General features: G+C 42.8%; 1 protein-coding gene across 1 annotated transcript in view; it reads left to right on the top strand.

Annotated features, from left to right (window-relative positions):
* Positions 1-21,402, top strand: part of dcc (DCC netrin 1 receptor) — an 868,461-nt gene that overhangs the window by 795,278 nt on the left and 51,781 nt on the right. The window contains exons 23-25 of the mRNA XM_078241787.1: positions 10,033-10,195; positions 13,334-13,563; positions 18,271-18,387. Coding sequence (XP_078097913.1) covers positions 10,033-10,195; positions 13,334-13,563; positions 18,271-18,387 — 510 coding nt within the window. The remainder of the gene's footprint in view (positions 1-10,032; positions 10,196-13,333; positions 13,564-18,270; positions 18,388-21,402) is intronic.

The following is a 21,402-nucleotide window of genomic DNA, read 5'->3' on the forward strand; positions in this document are numbered from 1 at the left end:
TTTGCGTCTCATGCACAAGGACCCCCAGGTCCCTTTGCACGGTAGCATGTTTTAATTTGTTTCCATTGAGATAGTAATCCCATTTGTTATTATTTCCTCCAAAGTGTATAACCTCGCATTTATCAACATTATACTCCATTTGCCATATCCTCGCCCACTCACTCAGCCTGTCCAAATCTCTCTGCAGATCTTCTCCGTCCTCCACACGATTCACTTTTCCACTTATCTTTGTGTCGTCTGCAAACTTCGTTACCCTACACTCCGTCCCCTCCTCCAGATCGTCTATATAAATGGTAAATAGTTGCGGCCTTGAGTACCGATCCCTGCGGCACGCCACTAGTTACCTTCCTCCATCCGGAAAAACACCCATTTATTCCGACTCTTTGCTTCCTGTCGGATAGCCAGTCCCCAATCCACTTTAACACACTACCCCCAACTCCGTGTGCCCTAATCTTCTTCAGCAGCCTTTTATGGGGCACCTTATCAAACGCCTTTTGGAAATCCAAAAACACTGCATCCACCGGTTCTCCTCCATCAACCGCCCTAGTCACATCTTCATAAAAATCCAACATGTTCGTCAAGCACGACTTTCCCCTCATGAATCCATGCTGCGTCTGATTTTTCGAACCATTTCTATCCAGATGCCCTGCTATCTCCTCTTTAATACTGGATTCCAGCATTTTCCCTACTACAGACGTTAAGCTGACCGGCCTATAGTTACCCGCCTTTTGTCTCCTTCCTTTTTTAAACAGCGGCGTAACATTAGCCGTTTTCCAATCAACCGGCACTACCCCAGAATGCAACGAGTTTTGATAAATAATCACTAACGCATCCACTATTACCTCTGACATTTCTTTCAATACCCTGGGATGCATTCCATCCGGACCCGGGGACTTGTCCACCTTCAGTCCCATTAGTCTACCCAGCACTGCCTCTCTGGTAACATTAATTGTATTAAGTATTTCTCCTGCTGCCAACCCTCTATCGTTAATATTTGGCAAACTATTTGTGTCCTCCACCGTGAAGACCGACACAAAAAACTTATTTAAAGACTCAGCCATATCCTCATTTCCCACTATTAACTCCCCCCTCTCGTCCTCCAAGGGTCCAACATTCACTCTAGCCACTCTATTCCTTTTTATACATTTATAAAAACTTATACTATCAACATCCTGGTGGTTGCTTTTTTCCAGAAACTGAACTGAACTGGACAATCCATGCAAGTACAGTGGCTACTAGAGCTATTCCAGAACCTGTGGCGAGTAACTCAACTCCTCACCACCACCAACCACCCCCTCCCCACCTCACCCCCCGCGCCAGAGCCTGTCCACCATCTCCAAGACACATGTCAGGAGTGTAATGGGACTCACCAAGGTTCCTTAGGCAGCACCTTCCAAACCCATGACCAGTTCCGTCTAGAAGGACAAAAGCAGCAAACACCACCACCTAAAGGTTTCCCTTCAAATCCTGCACCATCCTGACTTGGAAATATATTGCAGTTCCATCATTGTTGCTGGGTCAAAATCCCTAACAGCATTATGGGTGTACCTACATCTAAGGTACTGCAGCAGTTCAAGAAGGCAGCTCACCATTACCTTCTGATGGGCAACTAGTGATGGGCAAGAAATGCTAGTCTGGCCAGCGACACCCACATCTTGTAAAATGAATTTTTAAAAAGGCTATCAACTTTAAAAACATATATATCCTGACCCTCTGCTTCCTGTTAGCTCACCATTCCTTTATCTATGCTAATATGTTATACTCTACACCATGTGCTCTTATTTTGTGCAGCTTCCTTTGTAATGACATCTTAATGTGACATCAAAATGCCTTTTGGAAATCCATGTGCACCACATCTACAGGTTCCCCTTTATCGACCTTGTTTGTAACTTTCCCAAATAATGATAATAAATGAGTTGAATACAACAGGATTTCCCTGAAAGATGGTGACTGGGGTGACCCAATTTATGTCAACAAAAGAGCAGGAAACAGCAGCACTTGCCCCAGAACTTCGTAAAACTCCAGAGCATGAATTAGAAACTAGAAGCAGGAGTAGGCCATTTGGCCCTTCGAGCCTGCTCCCCCATTCATTTTGATCCTGGCTGATCATCACATTCAATCTTGATCCCTCCTTCCCCCCCCATATCTAGAAACATTGACCCTCACAAAGTTCTCAATGGCCCCAGGAATATAGAAACCATCATGATTTTCGTTTGTCTCTGTTTTTCCTTTTAGCACTCTTACTTTGCTTCAGCTTATTAGTTTTCGCAACTCCAAGCAATCTTTGATTAATTGTTCTATCTCTGCCCCAAACTCTGAGTTTCTCCTGCTGAGTTAACAATCTTTTATGAAGGTTCTAGCTTCTGTTCACACAGCTCAGAGCTGTGGATTTCATCTTGCAGTTTAATACTCCGTGATGAATGATCCTAATTTCTGTTGCAAATGGTAGGTTTCATCTCCCACTGTAATATCTTGATGAGCGTATTCCACCTTTGACACCATGTGTGACACAGCGTGGCTGCAGAGTTCTGAATAATCTCAGTATTTGATGGGCTGCATTAAGCAAATTATATGTGAAGCCAAGCTCACTGCTTTTTACAAGAGATATTTCTCAATATACAACAGCTTAGTCCTTCAATGAAAATGGTTCGTAATGAGAATCAAAATGTAACCAAGAATACTGAGCTTCCTCTGCTCTTGGCAACTGTCTCTGAGGCTGAGCCGAATGGTTTGCAATCTTGGTGTCATATTTGGCCCCGGGTTGAGCTTCTGGTCACATATCCTCACCATCAATCAGGCTAATTCCAGTCCTGCAACATCACCTGACTCCACCACTGGCTGATATCCTCACCCATGCCTTTGTTGCATCTAGACATGACTATCCCAATCCATCTGCCCAGCCTTCCTCATTATACCCTCCATAAACTTAAAGACATGCTAAACTCCGAAGCACTTGTTCTTATTCGCACTCGCGCTCACCCATCACCCTGTGCTCACTGACCTACATTGGCTCCAGGTTATGCAGCTAATTGATTTTCACCCTTATTTTCAAATCCTTCCATGGCCTCATCAGTCCTTTCCCTGCAATCCCCTCCAACTCTCAGTCCTCTGAGATCTGAGATATTTATGCTGCTATAGTGCTAGACTGTTGAGCAGCCATGCCTTCCAATGCAAGCTCTGGAATTACATCCCACCTCTCTACATCTCTTTTGTCCTTTAAGAGCCTGTTTAAAAATTAAGAGTGGGATTCTCCCATTTTGAGACAAGATGCAGTGGTGGGTGGCTTTGGTGACAGTTTTACCACTGGCTAGAATATCAGGATCCCATACCATATTCTGTGCTTGGAACCACATTTGCCTCCTGGTGGGCTCACAGTTGATTTGTCCGCCCACCATCAGCAGGTGGGTTCAAAGGTCTCGGCGCCATATTTAGAAAGCAGTCCAGGACACTCATATCACTCTGTCCAGCCCACCTGCTCTCACCTGACCATGCAAGGTGTCAAAGGTCGTCACTCTCACTCACCTCTTCAACTCAGCTCTTTTGTCCATGTTTGGACCAAGGCTGTAATAATGTTAGAAGTTGAGTGGCCGTGGTCCAAATTGAGCATCAGTGAGCAAGTTATTGCTGTGGAAGTGCTACTTGATAACCTTTCCATCATAAAAACAAAATACCGCAGATGCTGGAATTCTGAAATAAACATGGAAAAGGCTGGAAAAACTCAGCAGATTTGGTAGCATCTGTGGGAAGGGAAACAGTTAATATTTTGAGTCTGTAAGACTTTTCAGGGCTGTAGAGAGATAAAAATGTGATGGATTTTATACCGCCTTCTCTGTGCAGTGATCACTGCCAGTAATGCTGTCAGTATCAGCTGTTATTTTTGTTGTTGTTCGTGAACCCAAATTATTTGTGCTGTGTGCATGCGCACGTCTGGATGCATGTCACTCCACATGTATTCATGGAAAGGGCAGAGTTTCTGATGAAAAGGAAGTAAAACATGAACTTGATGCTAAAAGCAAGCCACAGCGAGCTTGCCTACGAGCTACTCTGCAGCCTCTGTCCCTTCTTGTCTTTAAGCATTTCTACTGACCATGGGGCTTAAATTTCTACATTGCATTTTCTTAATCATTTACTACAATTTCCGTGGAAGCTCTAAAGAAATGGTGTAGAAATTGACTTTGTGCAAATGTATCCTTCCTTAAATTCCAAGGCTGATTGCCTGTATGTTGAAAATCCCAAAGAAATTGAGTGCCTCACAGACAGTGCAAGATACTATAGTCACAATCTCCATTGGGGTCTGTCGACCAAAATAACCAAATTTGCCGAACGACCCCCCCCACCCCCCCCCAAGTGAAGAGAGACCAATAAGATTTCATTTTTTGTAAATTTTCCTTTAACATAAATGAGAATAAACATAACTTAAATGTGAATGGACAGGTAGATTTGTGCAGTACCAGTTTCAGCCACAAAGTACTTCAAAGCAAAATTCAAGTCCACTTCCTTAGAAGACTGATCTGATTCTCCATTGGCAACAGCCAACTCTTCTGTTTCCTCGCTTGGTCTGTGTGCCATGTGATGCACCATCAATTATGCAAAGACTCGTTGTTGCAAAATAACAGGCTTTTATTTACGAAAGAATTGGAGCACACCCGAACCGATAGCTAATCTGAACTGAGGCAAAAGGGGCGGAGAGCCTTTATACCCAGAGAAGGGCGGAGTCCCGGATTGAGGCAGCAGGGGCGTGTCCAGGCATATCACACAAACAGACAATACTACAGTGGTTCACCACACCATGCAGCCTCTGTATTTTAATTTCCATCCTGTTACAACTAATTCCAGGTCAAGGGTCACCAGGCCACATGGGCCACTATTTTTTTCTCCAAGAATTATAATTAATGCCTTTACAATTAATACAAACACTTTAATCATTTTCAAACATTTGTAGAAACTATTTCTCTCAAAAAGTTAAGATCATTTCAAATTTTCCTTACTGTTACTGTTCTCTATTCAAAGGTCACAACAATATGTTACCTATTCTGAAGACTTAACTCTGAGCTCAATACTGCTGTCACCTGACATTCATTAACTGCACTCAAACCATCAATGAATTATTGTGATCTCAATCTAGTGTTAACGAAGTTACTTATATTGTCTGTATTGTAGAGATTAGCCAACAGATCTCTCGACTGCTAAAGCTAAATTATGTACTAGATTGTGTATTTACTAGTTTAGACATCAATTCTGGCCATTAACAGCATATCAAAGCTCTATTTGAAATTGATACACTCACTCTAACTTTGTATAATCCAGAGACTCAAACAGAGTCAGATGGATCAGGCGCCTTCTACCCACACCAGAGCTTGCAATGTTATTGTGATTTGACCTGAAATCTGCCTGGCCCTTTCATTTCCTGGTTGTTGCATTGGACAAGTGGCTGTTGAATAATAATAAAGCAGAACACTGCAGGCAGGGCAGAATGACGCATCTGGGCTCAGGGGAATAGCTGGCTGCCTCTTTTGAATAATTCAAGCATGCATGAAGTTCAGGTGAAATGTTCACAAATCGAAGTTGGGTGACATGCTCTAGCCTAACAATCTAGTTTGGCCCTTTCCGACAGGACATTTTCATAATTCTTTCGGTAAGCATCTGTCACTTTCACAGATAAATGGTTCACTTTGCTGAATTTAAAATATCACTCAGTGTTTACAGATGCTTTCAGACAATTCCCCCTGTGTGACCTTTATCCAAGGTTGAACATGCACATTTAGAATAATTTAGGTTCATGTTGTTGCTATGTTACAGTGGCATTGCAACTGATGAATGCTTGAAATTTGCTACAGCCACACGTTGTTACACTAACGGTGGAAGATCATGGCATTATCAGCAATAATATACTTTCCTTCAGGTTTTAAGTTTTTTTTGTTACTTTATTGTCATTTTCTGTGCTGCTTGAATTCTTGCTTGTAGACAATTGTAATATAACATTCAAATGTGAAAAATGGGCACATTTATTAGGCAAATATTTCAACATCCCATCTACCATGATGAAAAGTGTATATATTTTATTCATATTGCATTAGTAAAAGAGTTTATGCTGTTTGCTGCAGTAAATGTGCCACAATTTTAAAGGATTAAACTTTCAGTACTAGGCTATAGAAATAATTAATTGCACAAGTCCTTGGTGGTGAAATGTGTGTGTGCATGTCTATGCCAGTTGTGGTTTGCTTCCTCACACTTGACGGTCAACTAGGAAGAATGCTGCATGAGTGAAGGGTGGCACAGGGGTGGCATGTTGGCACAGTGGTTAGCACTGCTGCTACAGAATGCCAGGGATCCGGGTTCGATTCCTGACTTGGGTCACTGTCTGTGTGGAGCCTGCACGTTCTCCTGGAGAGGCATTGGAGTGTGGCGACTAGGGGATTTTCACAGCAACTTCATTACAGTGTTAATGTAAGCCTACTTTTGACACTAATAAATAAACTTAAAAAATCAGAGGGCTACCAGTGCCTCAGAATCATGCCTTCCTTCCCCTACCTCACTTCCAAACTAGGTGCTCGACAATTAGAGAATGCCTGAAGTCCATCATGGACCTATGAAAGGTTGAATTTATAGAGTCATAGAGGTTTACAGCATGGAAACAGGCCCTTCGGCCTAACTTGCCCATGCCGCCTTTTTTTTTAAAACCCCTAAGCTAATCCCAATTGTCCGCATTTGGCCCATATTCCTCTATACCCATCTTACCCATGTAACTGTCTAAATGCTGCCTTGGTTCAATCTACTACCAATCCACCTGGTTCAATTTCCTTCCATGATGTAGAGATGCAGGCCCGAGCTCTGTGGATATGCTCCTGGCCACCAGCTTCTGGATCCCCTGGCTGTTGTGGAGGAAAGAAAGGAACCATATCCACAGTTTGTCTGCTGTGTATGCACTGCAGAGCGGAATAGGACTGCTAGGACCATTCCCTCCTGTCTCGTTTGCAGACGTGTGTTCGTTACGTTCATGTATGTTTGCTCGAAAGTCCCTGGGCAGTTCAGTGGGAGTGAGAGAGCTGGAAAGCCATCCTCTTTTCCTCTTCACTGCTCCTGACAACTTCAGTGTTGCTCAGGTGCAACAAAGAGGAAAATTGCCTCTTGAACATTCAGGAGAAATCAGAGGTAAGTTGCCAAAGAAAATATCTACTATTTCCCAGCTGCGATGGACAGGTAGGGGGATTAATTTAAACGGCCCTGATTTTTGCTCTCATTACTTGTCCACAAACAGGTTTGTTTTTTATTTCTCCCTTTATAAATGGTGGTGTATTTTCCCGATCCTTTCAGTTTGGACTGATCTGATCATCCATTAATTCCCACCACAGCAAACTCATAATAAGAGAGTTGGTGTATTTTAGACGCACAAAACATGGGAAGGAGTTTTGTGGCATCCGTCCCTTTTGCACTCATACGATAAAGAGGGACACGGGTAGGTAAGCGGTATCAGGCAAAAACACGATAACAATAAATTATGGTTCCACATGAGTGTAGAGTCCAGAATTAAAATTGCATTGGTGTATTCCTTCATGGTTAACAAACTGAAACAGTTGCAGGATGATTCATCTTTCTAAAAGTGAGGACTTGCATGATGGAAGAATGCTTATTTATTACTGTCACGATGTAGAGATGCCAGCGTTGGACTGGGGTGGGCACAGTAAGAAATCTCACAACACCAGGTTAAAGTCCAACAGGTTTATTTGATAGCACGAGCTTTCGGAGCACTGCCTCTTCACTTGATTCCACACAACAATATTACAGGTTCTAAAAGCTTGGGGGAGATCATGTGACATAACTCCAAACTCTCCTGGGCTTTGAGCAAGGATGTATTTTTACAGGTCTAGAATCTTGAGGTGTTTGATAGAGGCGTAAGGGTATCTCTCACCTTTACAAACAGACCATCTCTGTGGCCAGACCTCTGCCTTGGAAATATAAAAGATGTTGGTGCATTTTTTTGGATTTCTGTGGTCATGTAATAATTTCATAGAAATCCTACAGTGCAGAAGCAGGCCATTCAGCCCATCGAGTCTGCACCGACAGCAATCCCACCCAGGTTCTATCCCCAAAACTCCACATATTTACCCTGCTAATCCCTCCAACATACACATCCAAGAACACTAAGACGCAATTTAGCATGGCCAACCAACCTAATCCACACATCTTTGGACTGTGGGAGGAGACCCACGCAGACACAGGGAGAATGTGCAAACTCCACACAGTCACCCAAGCCGGGAATCGAACTCAGGTCCCTGGAGCTGTGAGGCAGCAGTGTCAATCACTGTGCTGCCCTCAAGGTTCTCAAGGTTAGAGATTCCTCTGATCTGAGTCATGGATAGTCAGAAATGTCAGGTGCCTATTGCTTTTGCCTATTTTAAAAATAAAATAATAATATTATAATGTAGCCAGGTTGGTGTAGATGCATATATTTTTCTTCCCATCTTCTAGATGGGGCACAGCACAATGTGTAGGAGCTTCCAGCCACACTATTGCTCTCAAAGAATGGCTTTTAATTGTTACAAAATACATACAGATTGTATATTAAGTAATGGAGTGTCATGTTTTGGCTTGTGTAAGCCTTGGTGTAAAATAACCAGTGAAGAGATAAATGAACAGCTAAACTGTGGGCCTTGCAGTCAAATACGTCAAACAGGAGCATGATCTGTCAGTGTTTTAACAAAAGATTTCATCAACTGCACTGCTTTTCCTTTTGCTTACTTCCTAAAAAATAGCATTGTAATGTGTTCAGCACACCCGCAGATAGTGTTACGTCAAATTTACATTGTTTCACTTGAGCTGCTGGAGGTGATTAGTTTTGGGTTTGCTTTCAAGGCAGGAAACCACAATCTCTCATCAGTTGCTCCATGCTGGAATTGAGACGATGTCATAAAGATTTTGGCCAAGTTCTCTGTGCTATCAGGCATACCAAAGACCTGATCCAGATTTTCACTGGCTGCTTTGACTTTGCTTGCAGTTCCTTGAGTCTTTTCCCTGAAGGGAGCATTAGTCAAGTTCCTTGTTAGAATGATGTCACCACAAGGAGGCTTGACTTCTTTTGATCAGCTGGTGCTGCAGTGAAGCTACCAGCATGCCAAAGGCATGTTCCAGAGTGCTTCTGTTTTCAATGTGGCTGTACCTCATTGGTAACCTGTTTCCTGCTGAGTGAATGAATGGAACGAAGGAGCCAATTGTTTGAGGTCTGCCGGTGTTGAGCTAATGAGAAGTCAGCAATTTTTGAAATGCATTTAGACTAAGAGACTGCAGACACCATGCGTAATCTAGCCAACATGTATGGTGGTGACCTTACTTGGAAGATCACATTTTCTTCTATCTGAAAATTGCAGTCTCTTGGCCCTGGATTCCTTTTCTGCCCCTTCCTCAACCTGGATGCAGAGCAATCTCAGCTGTCAGAGTGAACCTCTTATTAAAGTTCTCGTTCCTCATTAACTTTCCAGTGGAATGTTTTACAAACCCTGTGTAGGGCGGGAAAAAAAATGGAAACACAAAAATTAAAAGAAAATAATTTAATTTAAAGATAGGAAGTAACAGAGCAGAATAGGCCATCAATGCTGTAGAATTTACCTCACTATTCACCAGCTAAGGGGTTAACTTTGCAGGTTTGTAACCTACCTTATGTTCTTTTGGACATCTCCAGCTATAACGTTGACCTGGAATGTGCTGACATTGCTCAGAGGATAAAACATCCTTCTTCTCGCTGCACAGAAATAAATTACAAAAGCACGACAATTTAAGTATAAAGAGGAAGCCCATTGCTGCAGCAGTTCAATTGTAGCACTACTGCTTCTACACAAGAGCCTTTTACCATAATCCCATTTCCCTGCTTTTTCACTTTTCTTCAAGAGATTAGCTCCCCTGAAGTGCATTGGCTCATTAGACATTTATGGTAACGTACTCTGAATTCTAATAGCCATTCCATGAAGAAAGTTCCTCATAGCTTCCTCACTTTATATTTTTAGGACTAATCACAAACCTTTATTTTTTTTATTCTAGAGCCTCCAATTGGTCAGATGCATCCACCTCATGGCAGCGTGACTCCTCAGAAGAATGGTAATCTGCTGGTGATCATCGTGGTCTCCATTGGAGCAGTAACTGTCGTAGTGGTTATAGTTGTTGCCGTCATCTGTACCCGCCGATCTTCAGCACAGCAAAGGAAGTATGTTTATATCTTATTGATTAATCTCATTTTATTTTCACTTGGCTGCGGTAACTTCTGAAGGAGTTCACCTGCTGCCTCAACGAGTTTATCCAGTGCCTGACTCAGTTGCCTAAACCAGGAAGGTTCTACAGTTGAATTTTTACTTTGAGTTGATTTAGCTGATCTGATTCAGGGGAGTGGTCAAGATACGGCATAGAATTTCACAGCACAGAAACAGACCATTTAGCTCACCTGGTAAATTTTCCTAACACTTCCTGCTTAAAACCCAAAAGGTCAGAAGGATCGTGAGGCTTTCACAGTCTGTGTTCGTACTGAAAATCAAGATCAAGCGAGCTTTTCCCCTTCTGCTCCAGGGAGGTTTCTGTTCTCCCTGAGCTCGCCTTAGCACACCTGTGTTAGGGTGTGACAGGTGTACCGCCCCAGTCAAACTCCCCATCTGTCACTGTCAGCGGAGCAGGTCGCGCCCGGCCGCTTCCGACCAGAAGCGAGAGCCCCTCGGGGCTTGCCTCCCCGCCTCACCGTGTAAGTGAAAAAACAATAAGATAAGACGATAAGGTCTTCACCAAAGCTCCACAGAAACCTTGTCTTACCTTACAACATCTCACTCTATTTGTGAGGTTGCAATGCCATTGATACATCTGAACATAGTTCCATGGGAGCCAATATTGGCTCAACATCCTTGGGTTATGTTGGGAAAAAATGAGCAGGCATTCCTGAACACTATTTAGGGATGTCTGGTTTACATGATTGTTTGGGTGGCTATGTACTTTGTTTCTACTGTAGGACAAAGAGTTTAACTTTTTTTCATTTATTACTGGAACGTGACAATGCCAGCATTTGTTGCCCAACTCTAATTGTCCTTCAGAAGGTGGTGGTGAGCTGCCTAATGTTAAGTCATGTTTTTGGAGTGTGTTCTGTATTCATCGAGGTAAACAATATCAGTATTGGGGGACAGCATTCTATTATTTATTCCATACAGTCATGTCAACACCAAGCTCTCTCAGGTCAAGTACAGCCTGCTGCACAATAGCATTTGCCTTAACATTATGCCTTAATCTCAAACTCAGAAAAGGAAACCCGATTATCGGTGTGAATTTGAATAGTTCTCATACAAGGAATCCATGTGACCTTTCTGAGTGAGATTGCCAATTTAGTATCATATTTTGCATTAGCTTTATATCCACCAGGTTGTAACAGCTCAAGTGTAGTTTACATAAGATATTTATAGCAGGAAGAGAGAAGAGACTTTAATCCTGCAGCTAGGGCTGAAACAAAGCTCATGTACCTTGGATAAAAGAATGATGTGCTAACCTGCAGTGAACCTCAGTTCCCAGGTAATCATTTTTGATACCAGTGGCTGTATCATAAATGGGACAGGGTATTCTAAGATCTGGTTCAACAATGGGTAAATCTCACAGTCGCAGATTTCCATTTTGATATTTTCATGCATAGAAAAAGAACTAGCAATCGCTGGGTTGAGGAGATGTCAAAGAAAACAAATGGAAAAGAACTCTCTTTCAACAAGATCTGTTTGAAGTGATTGGAAAACCTCTCTTTGTTACTACCAAAGTTATATGGGTTATATACCTTATCCCCAATTGAGGATTTAATTTTACTAGAATTTATAACTGTCGACTGCATTTGATTGATGTGCTGAAAATATATATGATTTGAATTTCTTATTTATTCCTATCTTGTACATAATATTTTTCATGAATCTTTTTCATGCTTATTTATTTGCCATTGATTGCTGTTACTGGATTTTTCTTCCACTTTGTGTTTTATACAAATATAAAAACAAATAGGGAATTCATCTTGATAGCAATATCAGCGAGATCAAAAGGAAAATGGATTAAACGTAACTGGAGCAGAGTTTCTCTGATTGCTATAAGAGTCAATGCACAGGTTGATAAACAGCCACAAAAACAACAGCTTGCATTTATTTAATATCTGTAATATCGTAAAATTTCCCAAGGCACTTCACTGGAGCAATAATCAAATACTGTTTAACACTGAGCTACGTAAGAAGATTTTAGGACTGGTGCAAAAAGCTTGGTCGAAGTAGGTTTTACAGAGTATTTTAAACCAGAAAGAGGGAGAGAAGTTGAGGGTAGTGTCAAAGACATGTCTAGAATTTCAGGCCAAAGGCTATTGATGGCCTGGCCGTTAGTGGTGAAATGAAGATCAGAGGGGAGACGATGGGAATAAAATTGATGCATCAACGAATGCTTTTGTTTTACCTGTGACTTTTATTCCATTCAATTTAGTTTAGTTATATCAATCAGTGCGATCGTAAGTTAGTAAGTTGATATTGCTAACAATGGTGTGCCTTTTCTTGTATGAGAATTAATGCTTAATCTTATACTTTGCGCAAGACTATCTCATGGCTGAATGTGACAACGTTCTTGAAGGAAGATCAGAAGACTCGCTTTTGAACATGTAGGGATTAAAAGGACATGGCCGGAATTATTTGACCTCGCCTGCAGCTGGGGTTCTCCGGTCCCGCTGCACTGAATGGAGATTTGGTTGAGTGCCAAATTCCCCATTCTCACTGGCAGCCTTGCAGGGTGTAAACAGCCAGAGAATTCCAGCCATCATTTTTTTTCTTGTTTGAAATTTAATCTCATGGACAGATTAATTAAGGCTACATTAATTTCTCACAATTGGGGAGGTGATGGTGAAGTGGTATTGTCGCTGGACTAGTAACCCAGGGATCCAGAGCAATGCTCTGGGGACCCGGATTCAAATCCCACCACAGTAGATGGTGAAATTTGAGTTTTATAAAAATCTAGAATTAAATGTCATAAAAACCCATCTGGTTCACTAATGTCCTTTAGGGAAGGAAATCTGCTGTCCTTACCTGGTCTGGCCTACATGTGACTCCGGATCCACAGCAATGTGGTTGATTCTTAAAAGCCCTCTGAAATGGCCTCGCAAGCTGCCTGGTTGAAAGGCAATTAGGGATAGGCAACAAATGCTGGCCCAGCCAGTGACACTCATATCTCATGAATGAATAAGTTGAAAAAAAAAACGAATTGGTTTTAAACTCAAAGATAACTGATAGAAGAGTAGGATTGTTGCATTGTTGTGTCCTAGCACTTACATATTGTTTAATTTATGATCTTCCCATCACAGAAAGCGTGCAGCACATAGTGGTGGCAAACGAAAGGGCAGCCAAAAAGACTTGAGGCCACCAGATCTCTGGATACATCATGAAGAAATGGAGATGAAAAATATTGAAAAGCCCTCAGGCACAGATCCATCCGTCAGAGATTCACCAATGCAGCAAAGCTGCCAGGATATAACCCCTGTCAGTCACAGCCACTCAGAGAACCAGCTAACCAGCAAAAGTGGCTCACATTCAGGTAAGCCCAAGTACAATTAAATGTTCTTATACAATACACTTGATCAACTAAAATCTGTGCTCAGGTTACGGTTGGTTTGGAGCTTCATCTGTTGCAAAGTCCTGCCACCTTCTTCGGATTTTCCATCCACGGTGTGGTTTTCTGATGGTTGTTGAAACTTACCGTCTCAAAGTCCCCGGCCTCTGACCTGTTCTTGGAGCCACAGTATTTAAATGGCTGAGAGAGTTAAGTTTCTGCTCAATGGTAGACAATGGGCAGGGTTTTCCATGCAACCCACCGTGTGTTTTGCAGAGGTGGAGGCGGCCTGCCATTGGCTGATGGCGGAATCTTCGGGTCTCGCCATTGTCAACGGCATTCACCGTTGAATGCACCCCGCACTGCCGGGAAATCTGCGGCAGGGGTGCATTGCTGGTGGGAATGGAAGATCCTGTCAGCGCGAATGGCTGGAAAATTCCAACCAATGGGTGTAGCTGGCATGGAAGTCAGTGATGGTAAAACCATTGAATGTCAGAAACCTTTTGTTGGATGGAGATCCTCATTGTCTGTCACTTGTGTTAGGTGTATTTTGCTTGCCACTTAACAGCCCAAGCTTCAATGTGGTCCAGTTGGGCACGAACTACCTCAGTATCTGAGGGGTCCTGAATGGTGCTGAACATTGTACAATCATCAGCAAACATCCCCACTCCTAACCTTATGATTGAGGGAAGGTCATTGACAAAGCAGCTGAAGATGGTTGACCTGAAACACAAACTTGAGGAACTCTCGCAGCACTCCTTCTGCACCAAGATGATTGGCCTCCAACAGCCATCACCACCTTCCATTGTGCTGGTTATTGCTCTAACCAATGGAGGGTTTTCTCCCCTTTCCCATTGACTTGTTCTGGTTGAATACAGTTGTGTCAGTGATATCCCACAGCACCTTATGAATGTCCGGTTTTGACCTGCATGATTACCTAACACGATGGAGGGTGTTCTCCATGGGAAGGTGGGATTTTGTCTCCCACAGAACTTGGCATTGGCCGCTTCTACCAACAGCTTCATGGACCGGTGCAACCGAGACAGTTAGATTGGTGAGGATCAAATAATTTTTTCCTCTTGTCCATGTAACAGCACTGGCTGCCCAAACTCAGTCTGGCAGGTATGTCCTTCAGGATTCAGCCAATTTGGTCAGTGGTGGTGCTACCATCTCACTTCTGGTGATGGACATTAAAGTCTGGTGTACAGCATGGAGGACCATCAATCCGTCTGTTAACTATCCGGTAGTTTCACGATCATCGTGAGATTATTATTTTATTCCATGATGTAGAGATGCCGGCGTTGGACTGGGGTAGGCACGGCAATTCCCACCACAGCAAACTCATAATAAGAGAGTAAGTAGTCTCACAACACCAGGTTAAAGTCCAACAGGTTTATTTGGTAGCACGAGCTTTCGGAGCGCTGCTCCTTCATCAGGTGAGTGGAGAGTTGGGTTCACAGATTTATTAATTCACTGAATTTAAATTCCATAACTTCCATGGTGGGATGTGAACTCATCTCCAGAGCATTAGTGCAGGCCTCCGAATTGCTATTCCAGTAACATTACCTCAATGTTTGTTGGGGACCATTTGCATCTCCTGCATTCGTTTCCTCGCAGCCGCTGATCAGTCTGTCAAACCAACGGGCTGCCGGGTGAATAACAGAGTAATAAAATAATGAAGGCTTGCTGTCAAATTCGACAGGACCTTAGTCTTCCCGGCAATCGTAGGTTTCTTCCCTACGGACATGCCCCTCTGCTCCGTCCCTGCTGACCCATAAGTACCAGGGGTTCAGAAAAGATATACCGACTGAATACACCTTACAGCTCTAATGTAACTTCACCCACTGTGAGTCAAGGTTTTATACTAATAGAGCTGTTATGCCACATAGATGGGGCCACTATTTTTGTTTTATTTATTAGTGTCACAAGTAAGCTTACATTAACACTGTAATGAAGTTATTGTGAAAATCCCCTAGTCGTCACACTCTGGCGTCTGTTTGGGTACACTGAGGGAGAATTTAGTATGGCCAATATACCTAGCCAGCATGTCTTTTGGACTGTGGGAGGAACCCAGAGGAAACTCATGCAGACACAGGGAGAATGTGCAGACTCCGTACAGATAGTGACCCAAGCCGGGAATCGAACCCGGGTCCCTGGCACTTTGAGGCAGCAGTGCTGATCACTGTGCCAGTGACTGAATGAACTCAGCTTTGTGAAATAAATGTAATTCTGGGATTTGTATCCTTGCTTTTACTGATTGAATTTTATATCTCTATCCCTTTTTCTCTGAAAACTTGTGACCTTCAGATTAGATACATGTTTCTTAAAATATCCATTTACCTGCTGTCTCTCACTGATTGCAGAGCTGGAAATCCTGACCAAGATGTCTGTTATATCCGACTTATCTATCTCAAATCGAAAGGAACAATCATTTTAATATAAGTGGAAGTTTGTCTGTTGGCATAGTAAGACGTTTGCTGTGATTTTGTGCCCACATTTGCTGCGAGCGCAAATGGCAACATGGGCACAAAATATGGTGGGACTTGGAAAAAGAGAATCTCACTGGTCTTTTCTGATTCTCTCCACCCCTCATTGCTAACATAACACAAGCCTACCTGTGACACTAGTAAATTAACTTTAAAAACATGGTTCCTGCCCAGAAAGGTCGGGAACCTCACTTCAGTATAATTCGCGGGCTCCCCTGCCATATCATTCCCCCATATTTGGAACACCCTCCTCACCAATGTGAAGCTTACCAAAACTTTCATAAAAACAGGAAGTAGGTGAAGGGAACCCACCATTACCCACAGGTAAGCAGAGTCCGGAGGAGAGACATGCCAGAGAGGTATGCTGGCATTACCCTGCTCCCTGGTACTGCCCTCTGGCACTGTTCCCTGGGGCAGTGCCAAGGTAGTGCTAGGGGGGGTTCTGGAGAGCACAATAGTGGGTGGGGTCCCCTTGTTCGTGTGAGGGATGTTGTCCTTGTGTTTTTGTGTGGGGGTCTCCTGTATCTGTCGGGCAGGTCCCCCATGTCTGTGGTTTGGGCGGGTGGTTCTCTATGTACATGTGGTGGAGGGGTTCCCGTGTTGCCTATCAGAGATCTCCGGATATGCGACTGCTGTTTTTTTCCGGCCCTGCCCCGCTAGTGTGACGGCGTGGACCACACCAACAGATTTCTTCTGCACAGAGTGCTGGATTACCTGGAGAAAAATCCCAGAGGTGCAGCCTGTGAGCTGAACGCCAGGTTTCTCACCTCAGCCAGCACTCTGTGCAGAGAATGGGAAATTTTACCCATTGTCATCTGGAGGAGATGTGATACTCTGCCCCTCTGCAAATCTGTGGCTATGGATGAGTGGGGCACGATTGGATTGAAGTTTAAAGGCTGCAATTTTTGGCTCTTTGTCAGGCATTTGTTAGCCTGTCAGACTCAGGATGCAGCAGCAATCAATCACTCTGGAAGCAGTTGCCATTTACTCGTAATGGAAGCTGTATCTTCTCTCGGCATACATTAGTACAACTGGGCAAATTACAGCCATATTTGATATGAGTCCTTAGGACAGTTTCCCCCCACTGCACACACATTCTACTCCAGAAGTCTCCTCATCTCCCCCTGGCACATAAAGGAGCGAAAGCAGAAAAAACATCTTAAGCTCATGAGGAGAATTTGTTGTTGGAACAAAGAGGAGAAGAGGGATAAGACTCTGGTGTGTTTGTATCCTCCTCCATTTTTAGTTTCATGACTATAATGACTGCACAATTTCTGGTATCTGATATTTATCAGTATTGTGTAGGGGCAGTGATGTTCAGTTATGCCAGACATCGTTCCATAGTTTGATAGCACATGGAGATGACACAAAAATAGGTGGGAAGACAAGTGGTCTCATTGAGTGGTGCAGCAGACTTGATGGGCCAAATGACCTATGTCTGTTCTTATGTTAATGGTCTTCCAGCCTTACGGGAATGATCCTGGGATTTGCATATCATAAGCGGGTACCATTCCAATATCAGCAGTTTTTATGCACAAACTTCATCAGTTAAGTGTGGACGTTGGAATTTATAAAATGGAAAGTTGATGAAGGGAATATATTCAAACACTAATGTGTTATTGGCATGTAGATATAGCATGTAGATGGGGAGGCAATGACTGAGTGGTATTATTGCTAGACCATGAGCGGAAGTTTACTCATTTTACGAGCTTTGCTCGGACAAAGCTCGTAAAATTCCACCCGAGGCCAATGGAGAATTCTGTTCTGCGAGCCTTGACCAGTTCCGGGGCAGGCGAGGCAATAAAATTCCGTTATTAATCCAGAAACTCAGCTAATGTTCTGGGAACCCGGGTTCGAATCTCACCACAGTAGGTGATAAAATTTGAATTCAATAAAAAATATCTGGAACTAAAAATCTACTGATGACCATGAAACCATTGTCGATTGTCAGAAAAAACATATGATTCACTAATGTCCTTTCGGGAAGGAAATCTGTCTTCCATACCTGATTTGGCCTACATGTGATCCCAGAAGCCATAGCAACGTGGTTGACTCTCAACTGCCCTCTGGACAAGGGCAACTATGGATGGGCAATAAATACTGCCCAGCCAGTGACTCCCATGAATGAATATTTTTTTTAAATTTAAATCTTTGAGATAGTTCCATTCATCCCAGTGGTAGCATCTATTGATTCTTTTATCTACAGGTCACGATCCCGATGAAGTTGGAAGCAGTATGTCCACGTTAGAACGTTCTCTAGCAGCTCGAAGGGGAACACGGCCAAAACTTATGATCCCCATGGACTCACAGCCTACCAATCCAAGTGAGTAACTGGTATTTTATGTTTCAAGCCAATTTTCCCTTATGTAGAGTTACATAAAATGTACAGAATCTATGGCCTAATTAGTCTACGCTGACTGATTGCCTCTCTTATTAACTGAGTGTTTTGTGCAACTGAGGTGGGACAATGTCCTACTTGGGGAACTGGGGAGAAAGAGACATTAGAAACTAGTGTTTTGCTTTTAAAGAAAGAGACACCTCATTACTCCAGTTGTCTGAGAGTGTCTTACTTCACAATTGATGAAATATGCGCTCTCTCACCTTAGCTTTGCATTTTAGTCGATAAATGAAAGCTTGAAGTTGAGTGAAATTTAAATTGGAAAAGAAAAGGAACATTTTGTCCTCGGCTCTCTCTGTGTTATCTGATTCACTGCAACATCATCAAAGCCCTAAAGCAAATCCAAAGATGAAGTTATCACAACCTTTGCAGCTTAACAGTAGCAAATGTTCTATTAGCCATCATCAGTTTTGTCTGAAATTTAAATCAACTGATGTTTTGAAGCAATTGCATTTCCTCCACTTATGCACTTTCAGTTATGTGCAATTTCATTCGGCTACAAGAACACATAAAAAGTCGATGATAAATAGATCATTAGGCTTAATGGTGTAGGAAATGGAAGTGTCACGTGTGATAATGTGTATTGTTTTCAGACTCTGGCTTATGATACATCTTTGAAGTAGATTTTAGGAAGTTTTGTTTTATGGCTGGCTTGGATTTATACAATCCAGGAGTGCTGATACTCATAGTAATTGAATTGTAGAGAAGTTAGAAAAATACAGTTTAATCTGGACAAATGTGAGGTAATGCATTTTGGAAGGTCTAATACAGATAGGAAATATACAGTAAATGGCAGAACCCTTAAGAGTATTGTTAGGCAGAGGGATCTGTGTGTACAGATACACAGGTCACTGAAAGTGGCAACGCAGGTGGAGAAGGTGGTCAAGAAGGCATACGGCATGCTTGCCTTCATCGGCCAGGGCATTGAGTTTAAAAATTGCAAGTCATGTTGCAGCTTTATAGAACCTCAGTTAGGCCGCACTTGAAATATAGTGTTCAATTATGGTCGCCACACTACCAGAAGAATGTGCAGGCTTTGGAGAGGGTACAGAAAAGAGTTACCAGGATGTTGCCTGGCATGGGGGGCATTAGCTATGAGGAGAGGTTGGAGAAACTTGGTTTGTTCTCACTGGAACGACGGAGATTGAGGGGCGACCTGATAGAAGTCTACAAGATTATGAGATGCATGGACAGAGTGGCTAGTCAGAAGCTTTCTCCCAGGGTGGAAGAGTCAATTACTAGGGGGCATAGGTTTAAGGTGTGAGGGGCAAGGCTTAAAGGAGATGTAAGAGGCAAGTTTTTTACGCAGAGGGTGGTGAGTGCCTGGAACTCACTGCCGGGGGAGGTCGTGGAAGCAGATACGATAGTGACTTTTAAGGGGTATCTTGACAAATACATGAATAGGATGGAAATAGAGGGATATGGTCCCCGGAAAGGTAGGGGGCTTTAGTTCAGTCAGGCAGCATAGTTGGTGCAGGCTTGGAGGGCCGAAAGGCCTGTTCCTGTGCTGTAATTTTCTTTGTTTTTTGTACAGGATGAGGAAATACATCTGGCAGAAGCCATGAACAAATATCTCTCAATCCCTCAAATGACTATCTACCTTTCTCTTATTTTTTTCTACATTATTTGCTTCCACTGTCTCACTGGGTAACCTACTCCATATAGTCTCCACCTGTTACGTAAATTAATTATATCTAAATTACCTTGTCACATCCAAGGGTGTGTCCCTTGGTTCTAGAGCTAATTGCAAACATATTGCAGGTAGAGTACCTCAAATACAGCTAAACAAAAATTGGCAGTGTTGTCCCACACTCCAGCGAAGCTTGACCCCACCTGACTCAGCTTGAAAGAGTTCAAGGAGCTGCAAGTACACATCAGCTCCACATGCCTGAATTTCCCGTGCTCCAGCAAACTTTGTCCTCAGCTGACCCAGTTCTGAAGGGTGTGGGGAGTTGCTGAGTACTTATTGGCTTCATGCACGTAATGTTTCCTGTGCTCCACTCAACCCAGTACAGATGTCAGAGTTGTGGTTGAACTCATCCAAGAAAACAAGAGACTCTTGCGGGATCTAATGAGGAAGAACATTTAGCTATGTAGTGTACATGCGGTCAGGCCATATGCCTATTCGTGCTCCAGTCCAGGGTACCTGTATTGAGTTTTGATGTCAGCAAGGCCACCCAGATAGAAGCCTACAGGCTTACACTCAAGCATTGCACTTGATTTTTGAAAGCCTTTAAATTCCGTTAGTACTGGTTTGCCTTCTTGCAGCTGGCCCATATCAGTTCAAAGGGAGTTATTAAAGAGTACTGTACATCATGCATGAATAAAAAATAAATAGTTTTCACTTACAACTGTAAAGATTTTTTTTACATCATTTCAGTTTGATTGATCTTTTCTCATTTTATACAGGGTCCGCTGATGCAGGCAAGTGGGGGAGACATGAAAGAGTTATTAAGTCCAATATATGAGAATTGACTTAATATAAATTGTGACATGGCCATCAGCCTTAAAGTGGTTTGCAATGATATTGGTTGGTTTTCCGGTGCCCCTACTCAATGAATTAAGATGCTCTGATTTGAATGAAAACATTCCGATTTTTTATTTTGAAAACCAGCAAGCTCTGAAATCTGGCAGGACTCGATCCCAAGTTACTTGACCTGTGTCAGCATTCAATATGTCTAGTTCCTTCAGAATCTTGAGTGCTTGAATAATTCCTTCCAGAGTTAGCAATACCAGGCTCTTCAACCTCATTTTGTAGCTTAGACATTTTGAGCTAGGCACATTGGGTTGCCCTTTCTTGCACTGCTCAAATATCTTTGCTGTATGTACAGTGACTAGAATTGTACACAGCGCTGCAGGTGTATGTGGGCATTGCTGGCTGAGCCAGCACTTGTTACCCATCCTTAATTGCCCTTGAACTGAATCAACCACATTGCTGTG

The sequence above is a fragment of the Mustelus asterias genome, chromosome 1 (genome assembly GCF_964213995.1).
Source record: "Mustelus asterias chromosome 1, sMusAst1.hap1.1, whole genome shotgun sequence".
Lineage (NCBI taxonomy): Eukaryota > Metazoa > Chordata > Chondrichthyes > Carcharhiniformes > Triakidae > Mustelus > Mustelus asterias.